At 58.8% G+C, this 21,643-nt stretch overlaps 1 protein-coding gene across 1 annotated transcript; it reads left to right on the top strand.

Annotated features, from left to right (window-relative positions):
• The first annotated feature begins 938 nt into the window (after nucleotides 1-938).
• On the top strand, nucleotides 939-21,643 carry RNF157 (ring finger protein 157). Its single transcript, XM_065647660.1, has 19 exons — nucleotides 939-1,105; nucleotides 5,349-5,467; nucleotides 9,177-9,265; nucleotides 9,799-9,945; nucleotides 10,392-10,509; nucleotides 10,620-10,686; nucleotides 10,842-10,885; nucleotides 11,294-11,341; nucleotides 12,097-12,168; nucleotides 12,728-12,887; nucleotides 13,171-13,283; nucleotides 13,615-13,847; nucleotides 13,931-14,039; nucleotides 14,223-14,334; nucleotides 15,033-15,226; nucleotides 15,578-15,643; nucleotides 15,901-15,949; nucleotides 17,436-17,546; nucleotides 21,521-21,643. The coding sequence occupies exons 1-19, from the start codon at nucleotides 1,018-1,020 to the stop codon at nucleotides 21,628-21,630; spliced, it is 2,049 nt and encodes a 682-aa protein (XP_065503732.1). The 5' UTR covers nucleotides 939-1,017; the 3' UTR covers nucleotides 21,631-21,643.

Below are 21,643 nucleotides of genomic sequence, written 5' to 3'. Positions count from 1 at the left end.
CAAAATCGTGTGGTGCTCCACTGACTTTCACTGCAGGACTAATTAATCACCGGGGTTTTTAAGCGAGCGGTCGAAGGGTCCAGCTTTCACCTTCATCCCCAAGGGGAAAATGTGAAGGTGCCCTGTGCTTCCCAGTACCTTAATGCTGGGGAACTGGGGGAGTTTGGGGCTGTGTTGGGGTGCAGTTCCCTGCCTCCAGAGACTGCACGGGGCAAATGCAGCTACTCCTGGTGTGGAGCAGAGCTGAGGGGAGTGGATGAAGGTGTGCACTGGGGGGGCTTTTTCCCTGACCCCCCTGCAGCGCTGTGCAGCCTCAGGGTTGCTGCCGGAGGGGCTCAGCCCTTGTGCTGGTGGCTGCTCTGTTTCTGTCCCCCTGCACCAGGTCACCTCTCGGGAAAAGTGGGGTGGCTTGGCCTTCTCCAAGGGGACACCCCGGCTGTTGAGGGCCATGGGGACAGAGCAAGCCCTGGGCTGTCCCTGTCTCTGGGGGTCCCTGGGATGGGGCTTAGGGGGCGAGGGTGGGAGGAAGGTGAGACTGGGGTGGGCAGGGGTCAGTGGGGTGTGTGACTGGGAGGGGGCAGATGAATGGTACAGGGGGGCAAGTGGTACAGGTGATGCCAAAGGCGACCAGTGAGCTGCAATGGAGGCAGCTGGGTGGCACTGGGGCCACGCGTGTGCCACTGAGCGGGGCAGGTAAGTGGCACCAGAAGGGGGACACCGGGGCAGGGTGATCTGGGGGACAGGGGCAGCGCCTTCCCCCCTTTTCCCCCAGCTCTGTGGCATCCCGGAGCTGGGGCGGGGCCGGGGTGGGGCGGGGCGTGGCCGGGCAGGGGGGGCAGCCCCGGCCCCGCCCCGCCCCGCATTGGCGCAGCCCCGGCGCTGGCGCGGGGGCGGTGCCGGGCGCGGCGCAGAGCGGAGGATGCTGCGGGCGGGGGCCGCCAGCAGCCCCGGTCCCGGTGCCGGTCCCGGGCGGGAGGGCAGCCCGCCGCGTCCCGCCCGCTGAGCCCCGGCCCGGCCATGGGGGCTCTGACCAGCCGGCAAAACGCAGGGGTGGAGGAAGTGGATATCCCCGCTAATTCCGTCTACAGATACCCCCCGAAATCCGGTGAGCTCCAGTGGTGTGGGGGGGTCCCGTGTCCCGGCGCCGCCGCTGGGCGGAGGGGAGCGGGGAGCGAGCAGGGCAGGGACCGGGTACGACCTTGTTCCGGTCGGACGTGCCCCTGTGCACCCCAAAGCGAACCCTGACCGCACGCAGCTGGGGGGGGAGCACCCTAAAAATATAGCGCTGGTACTGGGCACCCAGCGGCTGTGCGGAGGGGACGGGGTCACCTCTGCGTCTGCCCGCAGGATGCCCCTTTGCCAACCAAACCCAGCTCCCGAACTTGGCTGAGTTGATATGACTTTAATTGATATTGTTATTATTATTTGAACCCAGGCTCTGCGGTGCCGGGCTGGGAAGGCTGGCGCTCTTTTTATAGCCGGTTGCTCCGGTGCTGGCTGCTCTGGAAAAGCCTGGGTTTAAATTCCCGGGAGGATGAGGGAGGCTGGGATGGGAGGGATTGGAGGGGATCCCTCCTTCCCAGAGCCCTGCCCCATAGCAGCACCCCAGCTTCTGCAATGGGGAGACGTCACCTCCCCTGGCTCCTCACCCTGCCTTGAGGCTCGGCGGTGATGTCTCTCCTGCTCCCGAATCCGGCCCTGTCTCAAACCTTGTGCGTGACCTTGGAAAATCTGTCCCTCCCCTCTGTGCCGCAGTTTTCCATGCAAAGGGACAGGCTGAGCCGGTGTCCAGGGGGGCGTGATGGGGTCATGATGGAGAGAGACGATGGAGTCTGGTCCTTGGATGGGTTTTGCTTCAGAGCTGCAAAAATACTGATATCAGTGGATAATGCCCAGGAGTACTGTGTGTGTGCGTGGGGATTGCCACAGGATCCTTGCGGCACTGAATATGATTAATAGGTAACTATTTTGGTAGTTAATAGGATAAAGTAAACGTTTGGATCGTTAGCACTGTGACAAATTACTAGCTAATTACAAATAAAGATCTCCTTAGGAAGAATTACAGCCAACACAAACCCTACTCTTGTCCTGAAAAGCTGTGCTTGGCTTTTTTTTTTTTTTTTTTTAATTCTGATCTAGAATTGGTTGCACAGCTGGCTGGCACATCTGCAGCAGTGGGGGTTAGCTGGGGCACTGCAGGGTGGAGATGGCAGATCCTCGGCAACCCGTCCTCCCGCGGGGCTCCCCCAGCTCCCCCATTTATGCGGTTTCAAGGCCTTTGTCACCCTGATGCCAGCTGAAGCTGGATGACCCCATCCGTGGCTTTGCTTGCTCTCTGCAGGGGCTGCAGCTCTGTGCATTAGGGGGTTTTATCTTGGACATGCCTTAATTAGGGGGTCTCAAAATATCTGGCCACAGAGGGGTGGAGGGTGCCAGTCCTGTGCCCTGCTCCTGGGGAGCAAATGCACCCAGCTGAGCACTCCTAAACTCATCTCAGCTGGCAGAGAACACCAGGCAGATGCTTAACTCTGGCTTTCAGGGAGAAATCAGGGCTTTCAGGTGTGCTCAGCTGGACTGGCCCCACCGGTGACAGTCCCCGTGCTGCCCAGAGCCCTCAGGGACAGTGGCAGGAGGTGCCCAGGTGACATGGCCATCTGCACCGGGACAAGGGCACGCGGGGGACTGTGGGAGATTATGGCTGTTTCGCTTTTAATCCGAGAGGAGATTTGCCTTCAGTGCTGCCGGCAGCCGAGAGGGAGGCAGGGGAGGACGTGACGGGCAGCGGAGCCGATTGCTCCACGGTGGCAGCGCTTCTCCTGCCTCGAATGACACCTGGAAACGGCTACCAGCTTTGGAAACGTGGCCCTAGGAGGTGTCTCATGGGACCCCAGGGCATTCCTCTATCTCTGCAGATGTGGTTTTCACTGCTGGCTCGCTTGGCATGGCTGGTGCAGCCCATTAGAATAGGGCAGCTGTGTCTTGTCCCAGTCAAGCATCTCCCCTTCCCATCCTGGGGGTCCCATCCCCTCCAGGCAGGCTGCAAATGGGATTAGTTAAGAAATGTTTCAAAGTAAAGGCTGGGATTTACTTCAGTGGCTCTGATCTCATGCTGGCAAAGGTGATGGGAGGGAGAGCAAGCGGAGGCTGTTAATGGAGCCCGCTGCCTGGCTAGTGCTGAATTAAATAATCCGCGGCAGGCTGGTTCACCAGGCAGCGATGGGACATCCTGGGGCAGAAGCACCCGGTGCCTTTTAACCACCCCGGGCTTCATCCAGGCAGTGCTGTGCCCGTGGCAGCACCTGCTGCCGCGGGGTGTCCTTGTGCCAGCACCGTGCCACGGTCACCCAGCTGGGATGAGCCCAGGCTGTGTAAAACCTGCCACTTCCCTCACTGGGAGCGTGTGGAGGGGCTGAAAAGGAGCTTTTCTATTCTCTTTTTAGCTGCTTTGGAGAGCCGGGCTGTGACCCTGCTGAAATTCAGGCTCTGACGTTCAAGAGCCAGGGGCTGCATTAGTAGAGCTGAGCCAGAGCCCAGCAGGACAGCGATGGCTCGGGGGACGAAGCAGGACATGTGCCACCACGTGCCAGAGCCAAGAGAACATCCACGGCACGCACCAGGGTCTGTGCCCACGGCGTCCTCGCCCGTCTCGGGGCATCTGGGCAAGGCGGCATCCCTGGCAGTCATGGAGAAAAAGGACTGACAGTGTCATCAACACCGGCTGGTGCCAGATATGTCCCATGTGACGATGCTGGCAGGCACGCAGGACATGCTTTGTTTGCTGGGAACATCAGGCAATTTGGTTTTATTCCTCCTTTCCAGCAGCCTCCGTGTTCAGCCCTTCCTGCACGCTCGCCAGGCCTCTGAAGTTTCAGATCTCATTAAAACCCGGGGCTTTTCCTTCCCCAGGGGCGGGCGTTGGGTGAGGATTTATAATTAGCTGCTAATAAGGTGGCTGTGGCTGGAAAGGTGATTCCTTCCTCTGCCACCCAGCCATGCCCACGGGGTCACCGGCAGGCGCTGGCACGGTCCTGCTGCTGCCCTGGGCTTTCCCGGGCAGAGCCTGGCACAGCTTGAGGTTTTTGGAGGACCTTTCCTGGGAAGGAGTGTGGGACCAGTGCTATCTGCTGCAAAGGGGGAGCTGAAGCCCCTGGGACATGCACAGGGTGCATGGGGAGCTTGCAGCACCCAAGGGTGCTCCCAAGCCCTGGCAGAGAGGCTGGGTGATGGCAGCATGGTCCTTAACTCCTCTGCTCATCCCATGGGAGCCCTGAGCACTCACCAAACCTCAGCTGGGGCTGTTGCAGAGAGCCTGCGCTCCATTTTCCAGCTTTCACCAAGTGCTTGTTTAAATATAATTCTTTTCCATCTCCTGCTCTCACCCCAAGTCAGAGCCAGGAAAAGCTGTGGATGGCCCCGTTCTCCCCTGGCCGTGCTGCTGCAGGCACTTTGCTCTTGTTGGTTTTTGTTTTTCTTTTTTTTTCACGTGGCTGCGTTCTTCCCTGGGGAGCTGCCTATAAATTATGCACATGGAAAATGGGACCAGAAAGCAGCAGGCATCAATAATTGATGGTCGACGTTTGCTAACGGGCACTCGGCATCCGGGCATCCCTGCGCCACGGGGCCTTTGGGTGAAGCTGTGTGGCCCCGCTTGTCCCTCCAGCCCCAGAGTTAGATCCCCTCTCCTCCTTCCATCTGAGCTTTGGGCTTGGTTTTGGGTTTTAAATGCAATATTAAAGCCAGATCCAGCCCTGGGCAGTTGCTGCATCTGCTGGGAGGTAACGGCGAGCTCTGACTTCAGCCCCCACAGGCAGAGCTGCAGCTCAGGCTTGAGCTCCTTTGTCTGCAGACCCCAAAGGTTTAGTTTTGGGGCGTCCCCGGCAGGGGCTGTGGGTGGCTCTGTGCTGTCGGGTGTGGGGTTTTTGCAAGTCAGACTCTGTCCCCATGGCTGGTGGGATGCAGGTGCCATGTCCATCCTCCATCTGTGTCCTCTCCTGACTCCTGGTACTTCTGCTGACCCCTCGCCAGCGCAGGGATGGCTGAAGGTTGGGGTGACCTTGGGTGGCTCAGGCTGGGCTGGGGCTTGCGGGGGTTCCCTGGGGAGGGGGAGATGAGGACAAGAGAGGCAGGAGGAAGGCAACCATAAAGGGTCTCTTCTTGGCCATCTGCCCCTTTGCCTCTACCTGCTTGGAGGATGCCAGGGCATGAGTTCAACCCAAAAAGTTCATAGGGAGGTGACCTTGGAGATGATGCCACGGATTTGGTGGCTTTGTGCTGCTCCATCACCTGGTGGAAGCCCCATCCTCCACCTCTGCTCAGACCATCTCTGTTTTCTTTTTTTTTCTTTCCAGGGAGCTACTTTGCCAACCACTTCATCATGGGCGGTGAGAAGTTCGACTCCACGCACCCCGAGGGTTACCTGTTCGGCGAGAACAGCGACCTCAACTTCCTGGGGAACCGGCCCGTGGTGGTGGGCGCTGGCGGGACGCGGGGCGGCGGGGGGACACAGGACCTGGGTGTGCCCCTTCCCAAAGTGGTGGTGACTGTGTGTGTCATGGGGGTGCACGGTGTGAGGCTGCTGGCTGCCACCCCCCAAGGGCAGAGCCAGCCTGGGGGTGGCCTGAGCAGATTCTTTGATGTCTGATATAAGGTTTGGCAGCTTGCAGCAGCCTGTCCTCCCTCGGGGGCTGACCCACATCTCCTCTCAGCCTGTGTGCCCACATCCACACGCTCCACAGCAACATCACATTAGTGCTGTATCTTTCCAAACTTGAGCTGCGATGGGTGAATAGGTTTGCAGATGGTTGGGAAAGGACTGAGCGATTGTGTGACCTCTGCCTTTGGGTGCTGCTCTCCCCAGTACCTTTGTTGTGGGTCATCAGACCTGAATGTATTTTCTGACCCTCGAGGGCTGCTTGCACGCACAAACCCGCCAGTGAAGAAGATGGTGAGGGGTCATGGGCTGATTTAGTCCAATTTTTCTCGCTCCCTCTCCAAGAGTGTTGAAGAAGTGTTTTTTCCAAGTGTTGAAAAAAATTCTAAGTGAGGAATTAAAAGGCACCGAAGTTTTTCTATTGAGATAAATGTACCTGATGCTAATGGCTCTGTGCTGGGCTGGCAAGGCTGCTGCCATCCCTATTTGGGTTTTTCCACCTTGAAATTGGTTTTAAGAGCATTTTGGCAGCATTGTACGGCCCTTCAGTAGGGAAGCACCTGGTCCCGAGGCTGTGCCAGAGTGTGGGGATCCTGGTAGAGCCAAAGGCAGGAGCCACCCCCCCCCCAAAAGCTATGAACACTGGGTGAGCAAAGCCAGGGCCTTTCTCCATTCTTTGTGAAAATGCAAAGTCAGCACTCAGGTTCTCTCCAGCAGCAAGTGCCGAGAAATCCTCTCGATTACAGTAACAGCCTCTAAACTGCCCAGCGAGCTGTTCCCATGTCAGACATCCCGACAGCAGAAGCAGCAGGGGAAGGTAAAGGAACAGCTTGGAAACAGCAGAAAGAATTAATATCGCACTGCAAACTCAATTGCATTGCTCTGGCTTAATTAGCGGCGGCTCCGGGCTGCAGAGCTGTGACCGAGGTCCCTTCTCCCTGGGAAGCGGGGGTGTTTTGGAGCTGGGCTTTCGGCTCAGGCCAGTTTGGGGGCCCAGGGGGGTTACTGGGGAGGAGCCGTGTTGTTTCTGGCCCAAGCCTGTGTCCAGGAGCTGTTTGGGCATCTCTGATGCTGCTTCTTGGCTGTGCTGCTTTGGTGTTCTGGCCTGCTGGGAGAGCCCTGGCTGGGCTGGACATGGCAGAGGTGGCCAGTGTTTTTTGATGGGGGATTTATTTTGGGTTCCTTGGGTAACAAGGGGCAGGAGGCCTTGGAAAAACTGTGTCCTGTGTCCTCCCTGAGCTGAGCAGCTCGTCTGAGCTGTTAACATTGCTGCTGCGGGGATGTGCAGAGCACCCAGAGGCTGGGCAGACTTTCCCCTCCACAGATACGTGATAATCTGGATTTTCCAGCTCGGAACAGGTTCCCAAGGGGCTGGGAAAGGCGTTGCAGGTTTAAGTCACCGTGCTGGGACACCTCTGCAGGGGCTGAGGGGCAGAGAAGCTGCTTGTGGCACCTGGAGAACATGAGGTGGCTGGGGGAAACTGAGGACTGTTGGACCGTGCTGCTGGGTTTCCCTGCCCACGCAAAACAGCCTGGCTCTGCTTGTAGAAAAACCCCAAGAAAGACTTCTTGAGGGGTTTTTTTTGTGTGCGTGGTTTTTTTTTTCCCACTTTAACAGAAACTGGCCTGACCCAAATGTTGCTGTAGGCACGTGGTTCATGTTCTTAAATGGGTAAAAGTTACAGCGAGGTGTGTTTTCTGTTGTTTTTCAGCTTGATTTAAATCGAGGAGATGCAAAAAAAAGTCCTTTAAACAGCCCCTTTCTGATGTGCAAATCCGGTTTGCAAAATTTCATTCAATAATCCCCCCACCCTCAAAAAAAAGATCCCAGGCGTGGGTGTGAAAGTGCCCAACGGGTGACGGCAAAGCAGTTTCTGCAGCGAGAAATTTGCCTGTGGCGCTTCCCCATCCTGCCCGGCCCAATGGCCCCCGCAGGGCTGCACCCTGGGGACCCCGCGCCCCCCATCACCCACCCGGGTGCTGCGCTGGGGGGTCGCACCCATGGGTGCTCTCCCTGCTGGGGTGGGCTCTGCCAGTTCCTGCGGGCTGGTTTGGGTATGGCGGGGCTGGGCGAGGTGCGAATGAGGAAGATTGGCTTCCTTCGTTAATTTGGATAGCAGAGGATGTATCGTGACATGGCGTGGCGTGTTGTGACAGGGTTTGGTTGCAGCTGGGAGACTCTTCTCACTTGTTCTCTTCCAGCTGCAACTGGGTGATTCTGCAGGTGCCTGTGTAGCACTTGTGACTCATTAAGAATCTCATTAACACCAGATTAATGACTCAGCTGCCCTTTTCCCCTCCCAGAGGGGAGGGAGTGGGGGAAGTTCCAAGGTGCTGTGGGTTCATCTTCACAGCATCTGCTGCCAGCAGCTGTGCTGGGTCCTGCTCAGGTTTTAACCTGCCTTTCGATGTCACCAGTGGGACCAGAGCTGCGGGATGGTGGGACACAGGAGGTGAAGGTGGAGCAGCGATGAGGCGGGGCTCTGCCTGTTCCCCCAGCTCCATCCATCCTGCTCTGCAGGACTTTTGGGATTTGGAAGGTGACGGTGGCTTTTGGGATTTGGAAGGTGACAATGGCTTTCCCACGTGAGGGCGCCAGGGACACGGGAAATGGGCACCTGGCTCCCCACAGGACATCCCCAAGTGCCATCTACAATTCTGTCTTGTCCCCTCGGTATCGGGGGTGCAGCGGGTGCCTTGCTGTCCCTGAGCCCCCTGTCCGGGCTGGGGGTGGCGTGGGGGGATGAAGGGCCCCAGGCAGCCCGTCTCGTTGCCGCTTCCCTCTCCCATGGCAGCGCTGAGCCCTTTGGCTCAGGTGAGCATCTGCCATCCCCGGTGGCACCTGACACCCTCCTGGCTCTGGCTGTCCCTTGGCACAGGGTGACAGCTCGCTAACGAGCTGGGCATTAATCCCAGCGTAAGCATCCATCTCTCAACACGTGTTTGTGTTGCTCCCCCGGTGGGGGGGCCTGATCCCTTCCTGGGGCTCAACCTACCTGGGAAATGGAGAATGGGGAAATGGTTCCTACATCCCTTCCCCAGTGCCCGCAGTGTCCCTTGGGTGGCTGTGGTTCCAAGGAGAGGGTGTCCCCTCTCTCCAGCAAGACCTGTAACCCCCATGGAGGGTGCAGGGGGACAGGAAGGACAGGGTCACCTTGGAGGATGGCACAACACTTTTCCCTCATAGCGATGCTGCCTGCTTGCCCTGTACCCTGCATCCCCCTCCGGCCAAAGGGACAAGGAACAGCCCCTCTCTGTGTGTCCCCTGGTGAAAGCATCCCCTGCAAGGGCTTCTGGGCTTGCTCTTTGCAGAGGTGATGTCCCTGTCATCACACTATCTGGTACCCAAGTGCCAGTGGAAGCTGTTGGTGCTCAGCACCCACCCAGATGTGCAGCGCACCCCAGGTCCTCCTGTACAGAGTGTCAGGTCAAGACTGGGTCGCTGGGGGGGCCCCAGGACAAGGTCCATGGCCGCTGTAACCCCCCCCTCGTGCGTCTGCCTTCACCGGTATCTCTCTCATCCTAGTTCCCTTACGCTGCTCCACCTCCTCAGGAACCTGTGAAGACCCTCAGGAGCTTAATCAACATCCGCAAGGACACCCTGCGCCTCGTCAAGTGAGTCCTGTCGGGGGGAAGATGGGGCTGGGCCCCCCGCAGCCATGACCCCTGGGAAGGGAAGGGTCTGGCTGGATGCTCGCAGGAGATGCTGAGCGCAGGGATGCTCTCAGCCCATCTCAGCACAGCTGGATGGAGAGGGACGAGCCACCGCTGTCAAATGTGCCCCTTCCCCTCCTGGCACGGCTGAGCTTCCCGGCTGTGCTGGCTCCACCGCGAGATTAAAGGAGCTTAGTGCTGCCTTTGAAGGGCTTTGCTTTTTCTTCCTCCCCCACCTTCCCAAAGCTTTGTTGGAGGGAGGCCGGGGATTGCGGCCAGGCCAGTGGTTTGGGATTATGGCTGAAATCTGCCTGTGGTGCTTCCCAGGCTGTAGGCTTGACCTTGGGCAAGCTGGGCCCTCCTGGTGTGCCTCAGTTTCCCCTGATGGATTGGGGCAGCCCCTTTTGGGGCCATCGGTGCAAGAGGATCAGTCCTGGGGCACCCCGAGCTGTCCATGAGGGGTGCCCATGTCCTGGACCCTCTGTGCTCCCCAGGTGCTCGGAGGAGGTGAAGACCCCGGGGGAAGAAGACAGCAAAGCCAAGGTGCACTACAACGTGGAGTTCACCTTCGACACAGATGCCCGTGTGGCCATAACCATCTACTACCAGGCGAGCGAGGAGTTTCACAACGGGGTGGCAAGGTGAGGAGCCCCAGTCTGTCGTGTGTGTCCACCCAAGCCGAGTGTTCCCCCGTGGTCAGGGTGTGGGGCTGTGCTGATGGAGATGGAGCTTTTCCTTCCTGGAGCATCTCCCCTCCTCAGGGTGGTGGTGCTGAGGATGGAGGGGGCTCCTCACCTCTTGTTACCTCCAGGTCAGAGCTGAGACCAGGAGAAATCATTGCTCCTCCTGGTCCCCCCCAGGTTGGCTATAGCATTGTCCCTGTCCCCTCCTGTCCCTGGGGTTATTTTAGCCCCATGGGTTTAGTCCTTTTTAGGACTTCTTACCTCAAGCCCTAAGAAGTATCCATAAGGGGAGGAGTGACCCACCTCTCTCTCATCTTCCTGGTATCCCTGTGACCTTGAGGGGCTGGGAGGAACTTGGGGGACATCTGTGGTGACTGTAACTCTGTTCTGTCCCTGCGGGACAGCTACATCCCCAGGGACACCAGCCTGCAGTCGGAGACGGTGCACTACAAGCGGGGGGTGTGCCAGCAGTTCTGCCTGCCCTCCCACACCGTGGACCCCTCGGAGTGGAGCGAGGAGGAGGTGGGTCCCACCAGCCTGTGGCATCAACCACGGGGTCGGCTATGGTTTATGGACGTGGGGTGAAGCCTCCAGTGCTGCTCCATCTCACCAAACCTCCTGTTTCTCTCCAGCTGGGCTTTGACCTGGACCGGGAGGTGTACCCCATGGTGGTGCAGGCGGTGGTGGATGAAGGCGAGGGTGAGGAGGGGCTTCCTTGCTGGGTTGGGCTTTCCCGGTTGCTGGCACCACAATACCAGCCCTTGCACCAACTGGGCAGAGCCTCCTGCTTCTCCTTGCTGCCACCACAGCCCTGCGTGTCCCCTGAGCCCTGCCCGTCCCTTTGTGTCTTGCAGAGCACATCGGGCACTGCCACGTGCTGCTGGCCACCTTTGAGAAGGTAAGTGCCAAAGCTGGGGTCACGCTACCCCATCCTGCCCCCTCGTTCATGGGGTGCGAGAGCCCGGAGAAACCCTGTGGGGCTCGGGATGGTGCTCCTGGGCTGGGGCTGGTTTGGGTCTGCTCCTGAAATTCTGGGAACGTCCCCAAAATCTTTGGTTTTTAAGCACTCACTTTTAAGGCGTTTGGTCTCAATTACACCTTCCTCGCTCCAACAAGTCTCCAGCCTTGCAACATGTGTGACATCCCACACCTGCCTGCTACCAGGGTGTTGGGGAAAAAATAAAATTGCTGCAAAATGGGCTGGTTGGGAGCGAGGTGGGAGCGGTGACAGGTGGGTGGGTGCTCGAGCATGGCAGTCCCTGAGGTCCTCAGCCCCGTGCCCACCCGTGTGTTCTCCTCCCTCCAGCACAGTGATGGCACCTTCTGCGTGAAGCCCCTCAAGCAGAAGCAAGTGGTGAGTGTCTGGATGTCCAGTGCAGGTGGTTGGTGTTGGCATCGAAGCTGCCAGGGCGGAAAGCTGAAGGATTGAGCATTTATTCCCCCAGCCTTTGTGGTCCCTTGAGGGTGTGCTGGCTGGATCTTGCTGGCTTAGGAGGCCATCGTGAGGCTTGAGGTGTGGGATATGCCCCCCGTCTGCTATACATCTCATAGAATCACAGGACGATTTGGCTTGGAAGAGACCTTCAAAGCTCATCTGATCCAACCCCTGCCATGAGCAGGGACATCTTCACCAGCTCAGGTTGCTCAGAGCCCCATCCAGCCTGGCCTGGGATGTCTCCAGGGATGGGGCAACCTGGGCCAGTGTTTTACCACTCTCAGTGTAAAAAAATTTCTTCCTTAATGTCATGGTAGCCATGCTGTGAGTTAGCAGCCTTGTCCTTCCAAAATACTTGGTGAGTTTATATATGTAGAAGTTAAGGTGAAGGATGCATCCATCCATGTGTCCCCATGGACGGTGGCAGCTACCGCCTTGCACATCCCTGGCGGGGGAGGCAACAAGGGGCTTTTGGGGAGCAGCAAACTCCTGTGTCAGCAGCCCCTGCCCTGCTCCTGCCTCCTAGGGAGCTTGGGCACCACCGGCAATTTGAAGTGCATCGATGCAAAGAGAAAGCAAGAACGTGCAGGGATGAGGAGGGCTCGCCCGAGGAGGGGGCCGGGAGCTGCGGGGGCTGTGTCTCTGCTCCTCACGCCTTCCCCATGGGGTTGCAGGTGGATGGTGTGAGCTACCTGCTGCAGGAGATCTACGGCATCGAGAACAAGTACAACACGCAGGACTCCAAGGTACCTGCCTGCATCCCCCAACCTGCATCCCGTGGGTCTTCCCTTGTCCCCCCTCCCCTTCCCCCAGCACAGGTCCAGCAGCTCAAACACACTTGGGGCAAGAGTTTGCAGCACAACATGGAGATGCCTGGTGTGATGGAGGTGGTTGGTGTTGGCGTCGAAGCTGCTAGAAGCAGAAAGCTGAAGGATTGAGCCTTTTCCCCCCATCCTTTGTGGTCTCTCAGGATCACGGTGCCTGGATCTTGCTGGCTTAGGAGGGCACCGTGGGGCTTGAAGCGTGGGACATGCCTCCCCCTCTGTTCTGTATATATATAGATGTAGAAGTTGGAGTGAAGGATGTGTCCCTCTGTGGGGTGCCTGATGGCTCCAGCCCCATCTCCCAGCCTCCAGGAGGGGAGGGATAAGGTCCCGGGGTTGTGTTTGGAGACCTGGCAGCCTAGGGCCGCTGGCAGGACCTTGCAGCCAGCTCTTGGGGCACCCAGCTGGTATTTAAGGGCACCCACCCTCATGCCTTGGGGGCTGGGGATGCTGAGTGGTTCCCATCTCTCCTGTGGGGCAGGTGGCCGAGGACGAGGTGAGTGACAACAGCGCCGAGTGTGTCGTCTGCCTCTCAGATGTGCGTGACACCCTCATCCTGCCCTGCCGCCACCTCTGCCTCTGCAACACCTGCGCCGACACCTTGCGCTACCAGGCCAACAACTGCCCCATCTGCAGGCTGCGTAAGGGCCGGGGGGGCTGGCATCACTGGGATGCAGGTGGCATCACTGGGATGGAGTGGGCTGGCATCACTGGGATGGAGGGGGCTGGCATCTCTGGGATGCAGGTGGCATCACTGGGATGGAGTGGGCTGGTGTCTCCCATCCTTGGGTTTTTAAGTCCCTCCAGCCCCACATACCGTGCGGGGATGCCCCTTCTGGGAAATGGGGTGACATTTTAGGGGGAAAGGAGGTGTCTCCTTTTGGCACGCAGTTTTCACCCCGACCTTCATCCTTGGTGCCGCAGCTTTCCGAGCTTTGCTTCAAATCCGAGCCATGAGGAAAAAGCTGGGTCCCCTCTCACCCACCAGCTTCAACCCCATCATCGCCTCGCAGACCTCCGACTCCGAGGAGCACTCGGTCAGTGCCCCCCACCCCACTGGGGCCAGACGAGGGAGGTTTGGGGGTGCATGTGCTTCCCGAGGTCAGGGTTTGTTTATTTAATTAATGCAAATTGATCTTGCAAAAAAATTGCAAGTTTGATATTTGGGGAAAAAAAAAAAAAGGCTTTTTGTTGGGTGGAAAAACGGCAGATTTGAGGCTTTCATTCTGTGCAGGTATTAATAGTTTGTCTGTTCTCTGGCTTTTGGCTTCTCCCTGGGGGCATCCTGATCCTGCCAGGAGCAGGGGTGGGGGCAGTGAAATGTGTCCGAGGGTGGGGACCCTCATCCCATCTCCTCCTTCTCCCCAGTCCACGGAGAACATCCCCCCAGGTTACGAGGTGGTGTCATTGCTGGAAGCCCTCAACGGGCCGCTGACACCCTCGCCGGCCACCCGGCGGGCACTGGGGGACCCTCCTGCCACGGGGACCCTGCCCTCCTACGGCAGCGACGGCCCCCTGCCCCCCCTGTGCACCCTCTCGCCCCTCGAGCGTCTCCCTGACTGTGGCCCCCCGGGGCTCAAGCTGAAGAAGAGCATCTCCAAGTGAGTACTGGGATGGGTGCGGGGGGCTGGGGGGCTGTAGGTGGAGTTGAAGCCCTCTGCCTTATTCCCCCCACCCCGGGCAGGTCCATCTCGCAGAACTCCTCCATCCTGCCCGAAGAGGAGGATGAGAAGTCGTGCACTGAGTCGGAGCTGAGGGTCTCCCGGAGGAGATCCCCTGCCCGGCGCGAGGAGGTGAGAGCTCCTCAAAACATGCTGGTGATGAGCCGAGGCACTTGGGGGTGGCTTGGGACCAGAGGGTCTGGCTGGGGTTTGCTCCTCGTGGCTCTTTCTCCATCCCTAAAGATGCCTGAGGGAGACGGATCCATCCTTGCCCAATATCCCCCATCCCGTCCTTTCCATGGACTCCTCTCGCAGGAATGCGGTGCGACACCCGAGAGCGAAAACCTCACCCTGTCGTCATCGGGAGCCATCGACCAGTCCTCGTGCACCGGGACCCCCCTCTCCTCCACCATCTCCTCCCCAGAAGGTACAGCAGGGCACAGCTGGGCTCACGGGTGCTGGCCAGACAGGAGAGCGGGCTCACGGTCGTGGATCCATCATGCTGCGCGGGGATGCAGAGGGGGTTTGCGTGGTGCTTTCCTACCCTGCCATGGGTGCTGCGTGAAGCCCCAGGGTGTCACCTCAGCTTTGCCACCCATAGACCTGAAGATGGGGGACGTGGGACACCAATTGCCTCTGTTTCATCACCCCATAGACCCAGAGATGGGGAGGCATGGGGGCACCAGTCACCCCTGTTTCACAGAGTCATTTTGGTTGGAAGACCCTCAAGACCATCAAGGCCAACCGTTAACCCAATGCTGGCACTTACCCGTATCCCTAAGAACCTCACCTCCATGCCTTTTAAACCCCTCCAGGGATGGTGACTCCACCACTGCCCTGGGCAGCCTGTTCCAATGCCCAGCAACCTTTTCTGGGAAGAAATGTTTCCCAATATCCAATCTAAACCTCATCACCCAAAGACCCAGGGATGGGGTGCTGTGAGCCCCTACGACCCACTGCTGGCAGCTTTCCACCTTTTGCACCCACATGGCATGCATTGGGTCCTTCCTCCATGCCTTGCTTCTCCTCATTAGCCCCGTTTTTAATTAGCCGGTGCTGTGCCGCAACTTGCACCAGTGTGCTGGGGGGGTCTGGCAGCCCCGCTCAGGCCCCGCTCTCCCCCAGAGCCCGTCAGCAGCAGCCTGGCCCAGTCCGTCATGTCCATGGCCTCCTCCCAGAGCCAGCACTCCCAGCTCAGCACCGACACCGTCTCCTCCATGTCCGGCTCCTATGTCGCTCCCGGCACGGAGGAGGAGGAGGAGGAGGGGGACATGCTCCCGTCGCCTGCAGCCGCCAGCGCCACAGCCTCCGATGGAGAGGTAGGGGCTGGGGGGGTTGTTAAAGGTGCCTGTCGTCCCCAGGTTTGAGAGCTTCCCCTTGGGATCTAAATTCTCCCCCAAAGCCATCAGCATTTATTTTTTTAGTCACAGAATAGTTTGGGTTGCAGGGCCCTCCCCAGCTCCCCCAGTGCCCCCCCTGCCATGAGCAGGGACATCTGCACCAGCTCAGGTTGCTCAGAGCCCCGTCCAGCCTGGCCTGGGATGTCTCCAGGGATGGTTCATCCACCACCTCTCTGGCCAACCTGGGACAGGCTCTCACCACTCTCGCTATAAATAATTTGTTCCTCGCATCTAGCCTAATCTTCCGTCTTTCCCACTTTCTTCCTGCAGTCGACGCCTGTGGAGTCCCCAGATATAAACTTTGTCAGCATCTCCGCTGAGGAGCGTGATGCTGAGGTAACGTCACCACCCCATGAGGGGCTGGGAGCCGTGGTGTCACCCGGCGTGGCGTGGGGACGCCGGTTGTGCCCACCGCATCCCCGCAGGGCTGGGATGGGGCTGCCCTGGGGATGGATGGGGTGGTGGGGGTGTCCCCTGTCCAGGATCATCTTCCTGGTTCACAGAAACCCCCGGGGCCAGGGGTGTCCCCCTAAGAGGCATGGAGACAGCCCCGTGGGGCTGCTAACACTGGCTGCCTCTCACCTGTGCCGCAGGGCAACGATGTGCTGGAGGATGAGGATGCTTCTCCCACGCAGGAAGACGGTAAAAAGCCCCGGGTTGTTGTTGTTGTCCCTTCGCTTTCAGTTTGGTGTCACTGGTGGGCAACTGAGCACGTGGCAGATGTTGTGCTGTCCCCAGCTGCCGTCAGGGGCAGCTCTGGGTGGCCCTGTAGGCACTGGTTCTAGGAAAGCATCTGTCGCAACAGGGCACCCATGGGTGGGATGAACACCAGTGGGTGGGGGGAAGCCGGTGGCCACGGGGATCCCAGGGACGCTGGCACGGGCCACAGGGCAGGTGGCAGCTGGTGATGGTGGTGTTTCCAAGCAGCCAAGTGGGAAAGAGGCTTCTCCCTGTTTTTTCCCCTCACCAAGAAGGTTTTTCCTCACATCTATGAGAGTCTCCACCTTGGGGACCCCTCTCCAGACTGGTTCCCAGCAGAAGGGACTGCAAAACTCTTCCCTTTGCGATACTTTCCTAATTTTTTTTTTTTTTTGGCCTGTCCTCAATGTGCTTTTTGCAAGCCAACACATGCATTGAGGGCTCCTCTTGCCTCCCCTCTTGTGCTCAAATAGCCCAGGAAAGGCATGGGCATCCCTGTGCCATCGGCCACCAGCCACCATGGATTTCTTTTGGGTGATAGGGAGGCCCCCAGTGTGCCCCCTCCCACCTCTGCAAGTCTCTGGTCTGCAAAAATAAACCAAAACTGTTCCCCTGCCCAGCCTGGATGCTCAGCCGAGCTGGGAAGCAGGAACACCCCTCCCCAAAACACGACCTCTGCCCTGCGGGGAGGTTCCTGCTGACAGGCGTACTCCAATATGACAACTGGGGCTTGTGGTGGACATCACGGGCATCCCAGCCCCTCCAGGAGCAGAATGGCCTTTCTCCTTCGGACACGGTCCTGCCCCCATTCTTGGTGTTATTTGGGAACATCCCTCTGGAGGTTTAGTCACCTGCATCCAATGGATGCGGGTTACAGCATGGGGGCTGATCTCTCATACAGGCGATGCTCAGAAGCAGAGTTACCTCCCGCAGCCCTGAAAGCCCCCATCTTCCTCCCGCAAAGCTTGGCTACAGCTTCTTTTGCCCCATGCAATCTCGTTGCTGCCTCCCCACAGCATCCCTGCGGCTTTTTTGCCTTTGTGCTGATGCTGCCGGAGAGGCGCCGGTGGGAGGTGACGGGTGACACCGTGGCCTGGCTCTACCAACCAGGGACCGCTTGGCCATGCCCAGGGGAAGGTTTGGTTGAACCCCGGGCCGGTGGTGGGGGAGCAGATCCTGGTTCTCATGTGCTGGAGCCCATCGCCACTGTTTCACTGCCCTCCAACGCAGAAAGGAGCAGCTCGGACCATGCCCAGGCGTTATTGTCCACTCTTCACCCGCTCCCATCTAGATATGTCATTTTAATTTTTTTTTTTTTTTTTTGAAAGAGGGTGGGGAGGGGAAAGGAAAAGAGGCTATATTCCCCCACCCCACTGCTTAAAAGGCAACGGCGGCCCCCGCAGCGTTAACTGCCTTAACTCCCTTCCAGGCCCGAGGACAGGCGCTTTCCTCGGTCTGAGGTGTGACAATAACAATGACTTGGGCATCGCACACGTGAAAGCGCTGGACAATAAACTGTGCTCTGAGGCCTGCTTACCTGGTGAGTGGCCATCTGCTGAACATGAACTTGGGGTTGGGGGGGACAGTTCCATTTTTCCCTATATCACCTCAGCCCTTTGCATCCATCCCTCCTCTCCCAACACCATCACCATCATCCCCACTGTCCCCATCCCCACCAAGCTGTCCCCACTGCACCCCACCGCCTGTCCCACTGTGGGGCTGAGCACCAAGCACGTCACCATAGGTCAAGGTGACCTGTCCCCACCGGGATGTCCCCGAGGGGGGTTGCAGACTTGTTTTGCTGGGGGTGTTGTCCCTTGGCCAGGGGGCTGCTGGCACCCCGGGGGGACACCAGCCCTCCCTGTGGTTTTGTGGGACAGCAGTAGCCTGGTCTGGAGTTACAGTGAGCACAGCAGTATTTTGGGCCAGCCCTGCCCAAGGGCTGCCTGCCTCCCCCTCCTCTTCCTCCAGCTGGGGCATGTCAGGTTGAGTTGTCCTTCTGCAGAGCCCCAAAGTTCACCCATCTTTTCCATTTCTTCACGTTTTCTCTCCCACATTCCTTCCATTTCTCTTCTGTTTCCTCCTCTCCTTCTCTCCATCCCCCTTTTCTTTTTTTTTTCTCTTCTTTCTCCTTCCCAGCCTCTTCCGTCCGTGTGAAAGTTCATGTTCGCTCTGTGCCAACACGGTTTTCTCAACCCACGCTTGTGTTCCCTCCCTGGCCAGAGTTGCTGAAAGACGACAAATGTATTGGTGACCCCTGGTCCCCATGCAGGCTCCTCTCCATCAGCCCAGGGTGGTAAAAACCGGGCAGGAGGAAAAAGCCCAGACAAAACCCTCTGAGGGTCCAGGTCTGCATCAATACGTTTGTGGACAAGCTAAAAGCAACTCTGCCCCTGCCTTGTCCCTTCGGCTAAATTTGTGGCAGGTCCCAGACCCACAGTGGGTGCTGGAGAGACAGGAGGGTGGCTGGAACCAGCCCGGCCCTCCCCGGGAGGCAAAAGTCCTTTCTCCCTCCCTTCTCCTCGAGGAAAGCTTTCTCTCCCGCTGCCTTGTCTGTTCCTTATCTGTTCTGTGTTTCCATGCTGGAGAAACACGGCTGAGGCTCTTGGCGAGGAAAAGGTGCCTGCCACAAATGTCCCATGTTCCCTTCATCGCCGTCTGGCAGCAGCAGGCTGAGCCCCGGGGGAAGGCGGGGAGGGGGCTGGGGTGTCCCAGGGCCCCCCTGCCTTTGCTGGGGGTCCTGGCCAAGCATCCCCTGGCCATGGCACCAGCCCAAGCCATGCCTGCCCCTGTCCCCTGTGGTTGTGCCAGGGGAAGGATGAGGAGGAGGTGGCTTTGCAGCCCAAAACAGCCCCAGCATGGGGACAAATTCTTGCTCAGCTGCAAGAACTGTGATGGCTTCGTGTCTGCCCCCCAGGCTGGGGGGCAGAATGTGGCCCCCGGGCTGAGCCCAGCCAAGGATGCGCCTCCCATCCTTTGGCCACCATGTTTGTCCGTGCGCCCGGTGGCTGCGCTGCTTGGAGCCCTTGTGCAGGGAACAGCGGGGGCTGCTGCAGGGCGGGCAGAGCGGGGGCTTCGGGGCTGCCCCTGGTCCCCTGGCGATGGCAGAGGGGCCAGAGGGGATCACTCCAGAGCTCTGCCCTAAAGGGTTTAGAGAAGGATTGTCCTGGGGTGCTGGGAATTGCTGGGGGATCTAGGGTGGTGAAGGAGAGCAGCTGTAATGGCCGGTTGGTCATTTCCTCATTGCAGTCGGTGTTTTGCAACGTTGGTTTTGTTCATTAGACTCAGGGCAGCTCCTTCCTTCGCTGACCCTGTCTGCTCCTTGTCAGCAGCCACCTGCTATTGGGACTCGGCTGCTTCGCGATAGAGATGATTTAAGGCGCAATTTAATGCTCGTGGTGCTGGATTGCAATCACGGGGCCAGTTTGCATGCACTGGAAAAGTCCTTTTTGGCAGAGATTTCTTGCAGGTTTGGATGTAACCGCATCCATGGGGCTGGCAAGAACAGGATGGACTTCTACTTTGGGGACAGATGCTGTTTTCTTGAAAGAAAAACACCTTGACCAGAGATGATGATATTATCACCATCCTCATCATCATTGTTCCTCCCCCAGTTTTTCTTGTGGGGAGGCTTAGCCATGCTCAGACCCACGGGGTGGTTTTTGCCATCTCTGTCACGGATGAAGATGCGGGACATGGTTGCTCAGAGTGAAAAGCTTTGCTCATCCCCAGCATTGGTGTGAAATCTCTGCAGATTTCGGCCTGATGGGAAAGGGCTTTGGGAGGAGTCGAAACACCACATCCTAGGGATTTTATAGGACACAAGGTTTAAATAATACCCACAGACCCCTGGTCTGTGCAGTGGGTTGCAGGGGCTGTCCCCAGGGCTCAGAGCATTCTCCAGACAGGGACAGGGTGGCTGAGGCAGCGTTGGAAAGAGAAACCGGGGGAAGGTGGCTGCTGGAAGGGCTGGCAGCAAGGTGGAGAGGGCTGGGGAGCTGCAGTGTGGGAGGCGGCAGGAGACCCAAAATCCCCCGAGGGCTTTTGCTGGTTTAAAGCCGCAGCTGAGCTGAGCTGTAAGCGATATGGCAGCGGTTGGGCGAGCCGGTTGGGTTTCGCCGGGATGCTCTTTGGCAGCCGGTGTGCGCAGGGCAGGTCTGATGGCTGCTGACGGCGGGGGGGACCCACCTCCCACAGCCCAAGGTGGGCACGGGGCCAGGTCCCCACAGTGGGGCCAGACCGTGTCCTGCTGCATCCAGCTCCAAGGATGTGCTGAGCTGCGCTGGGTCTCTGCTCCAGAGCACTGCAGTGACTTACACAATATCAAGCTCTTAATGGGATTTCAGTGCACGTGTGTGCAGGTGTGTGTGTGGTCCTGTGTAATTATCCATTCTCTCCGGGATTCACAGACTTACCGTGCCTTGCTCTCCAGCCTGAGCTTGCCACAAAAAGCCAGTTGAAACAGCAGCTGTCACCTCCCATAAATCAGCAAGCAGCAGGTTTTTGTTGCTGCTTCTCTGGGAAAGCCTCAGCGCTTGCCCTTGGACTTGGGGTGCCCCCGTATGGCCCCACCAAGGCCCAGAGCTGCCCTCATCTCTGGCTTAACCTCATTGGTGGGAGCAGCCACTCTGCTTTGGGGGTACAGCCCCTTCCAAAGAGCAACACGGAGCCTCTGTTTGTTTTGGGAGCAGGACACAAGGCAGGTCCCCAGCTTTAACCGGGACCCTGCAGGCGGAGAGGAAGAGTGCAGGGACGTGGCTCCCCAACATGCCAAGCATGGCCACCCCTCGGTTCTCCTTGGCACGAAACCCTGGGGGGCACCACGCGTGACAGCCCACTCACACTGTGCCCAGTGGCGGCTCCTCATCCTCGTCCCAGACCCATTCGCAGGTGGTCACCCCCTGGCCCTTCACGGTTTACTCGCTCGCGTGCATGTCCCCCGACCCGCCAACGCTCCCACCTTCACCATGTGCCTTCTGGTCTCTCCTGCCACGCAGCCGCCGCGCCGGACTCCTGCCCCATTCACATTGAGGAATAGGTATGACCCCCCCAGAGCCTGCGCCCGCCTCGCGCCCCATCACATGGGGGGATTGGTGCCCCGCGCCCCGGCATTGCTGCCGGTCCCCTCCCTGTCCTGGCCAGGGTGACAACATCCCTTAGTGCCTGATGTACAGCCCCCACAGAGCATCTGCATGTGTCTTCTCACTGGGTATGGGGGGGCAGAGGCAGCCCCCTTCCATTTGGGTTATTAAAACCCAGCCATGGTGTGCAGCACTTCCTGTTTGCCCTTCGGCATTCCTGGGAAATTGGGGATTTAAGGGGCACCCATAGCCCCAAGAGGTAAGTGCAGGTGCTTGCCAGCCCCCCCTGCAGCCAAAACCCACAGGGGGGCTGGGGAGGTGGGCATTATTTGGCGAAACTCAATTGCATCCCTCCTGAACAAATGAGCCAAGCATGCCAATGGGCTTTGGGAGCCCCTAAGCCCCCATTTTAACCCCCATTTTCTCCCCCCAGGCCTGGAGGCAGCCAACAACAACGTGCGGCTCCCACGGCAGACACCCTGGCCCCGCCGCCCCCCCGGCGCCCCAGACCCGGAGCAGGCAGCGGCCGCCCTGCCCGTGTGAGGGCTCAGCCTCG

The sequence above is a fragment of the Caloenas nicobarica genome, chromosome 18 (genome assembly GCF_036013445.1).
Source record: "Caloenas nicobarica isolate bCalNic1 chromosome 18, bCalNic1.hap1, whole genome shotgun sequence".
Taxonomy (NCBI): domain Eukaryota; kingdom Metazoa; phylum Chordata; class Aves; order Columbiformes; family Columbidae; genus Caloenas; species Caloenas nicobarica.
The sequence above is the reverse complement of the archived record's forward strand: the minus strand, read 5'-3'. Positions and strand labels throughout refer to the sequence as shown.

What these genes read in the sequence shown, in the direction of transcription:
- RNF157 (XM_065647660.1), top strand. Translation starts at nt 1,018, where the DNA reads ATGGGGGCTCTGACCAGCCGGCAAAACGCAGGGGTGGAGGAAGTGGAT. An exon ending in CCACAGCCTCCGATGGAGAG is followed by an intron (nt 15,227 to 15,577) that starts GTAGGGGCTGGG and finishes TTCTTCCTGCAG; the next exon opens with TCGACGCCTGTGGAGTCCCC. An exon ending in CTGAGGAGCGTGATGCTGAG is followed by an intron (nt 15,644 to 15,900) that starts GTAACGTCACCA and finishes CCTGTGCCGCAG; the next exon opens with GGCAACGATGTGCTGGAGGA.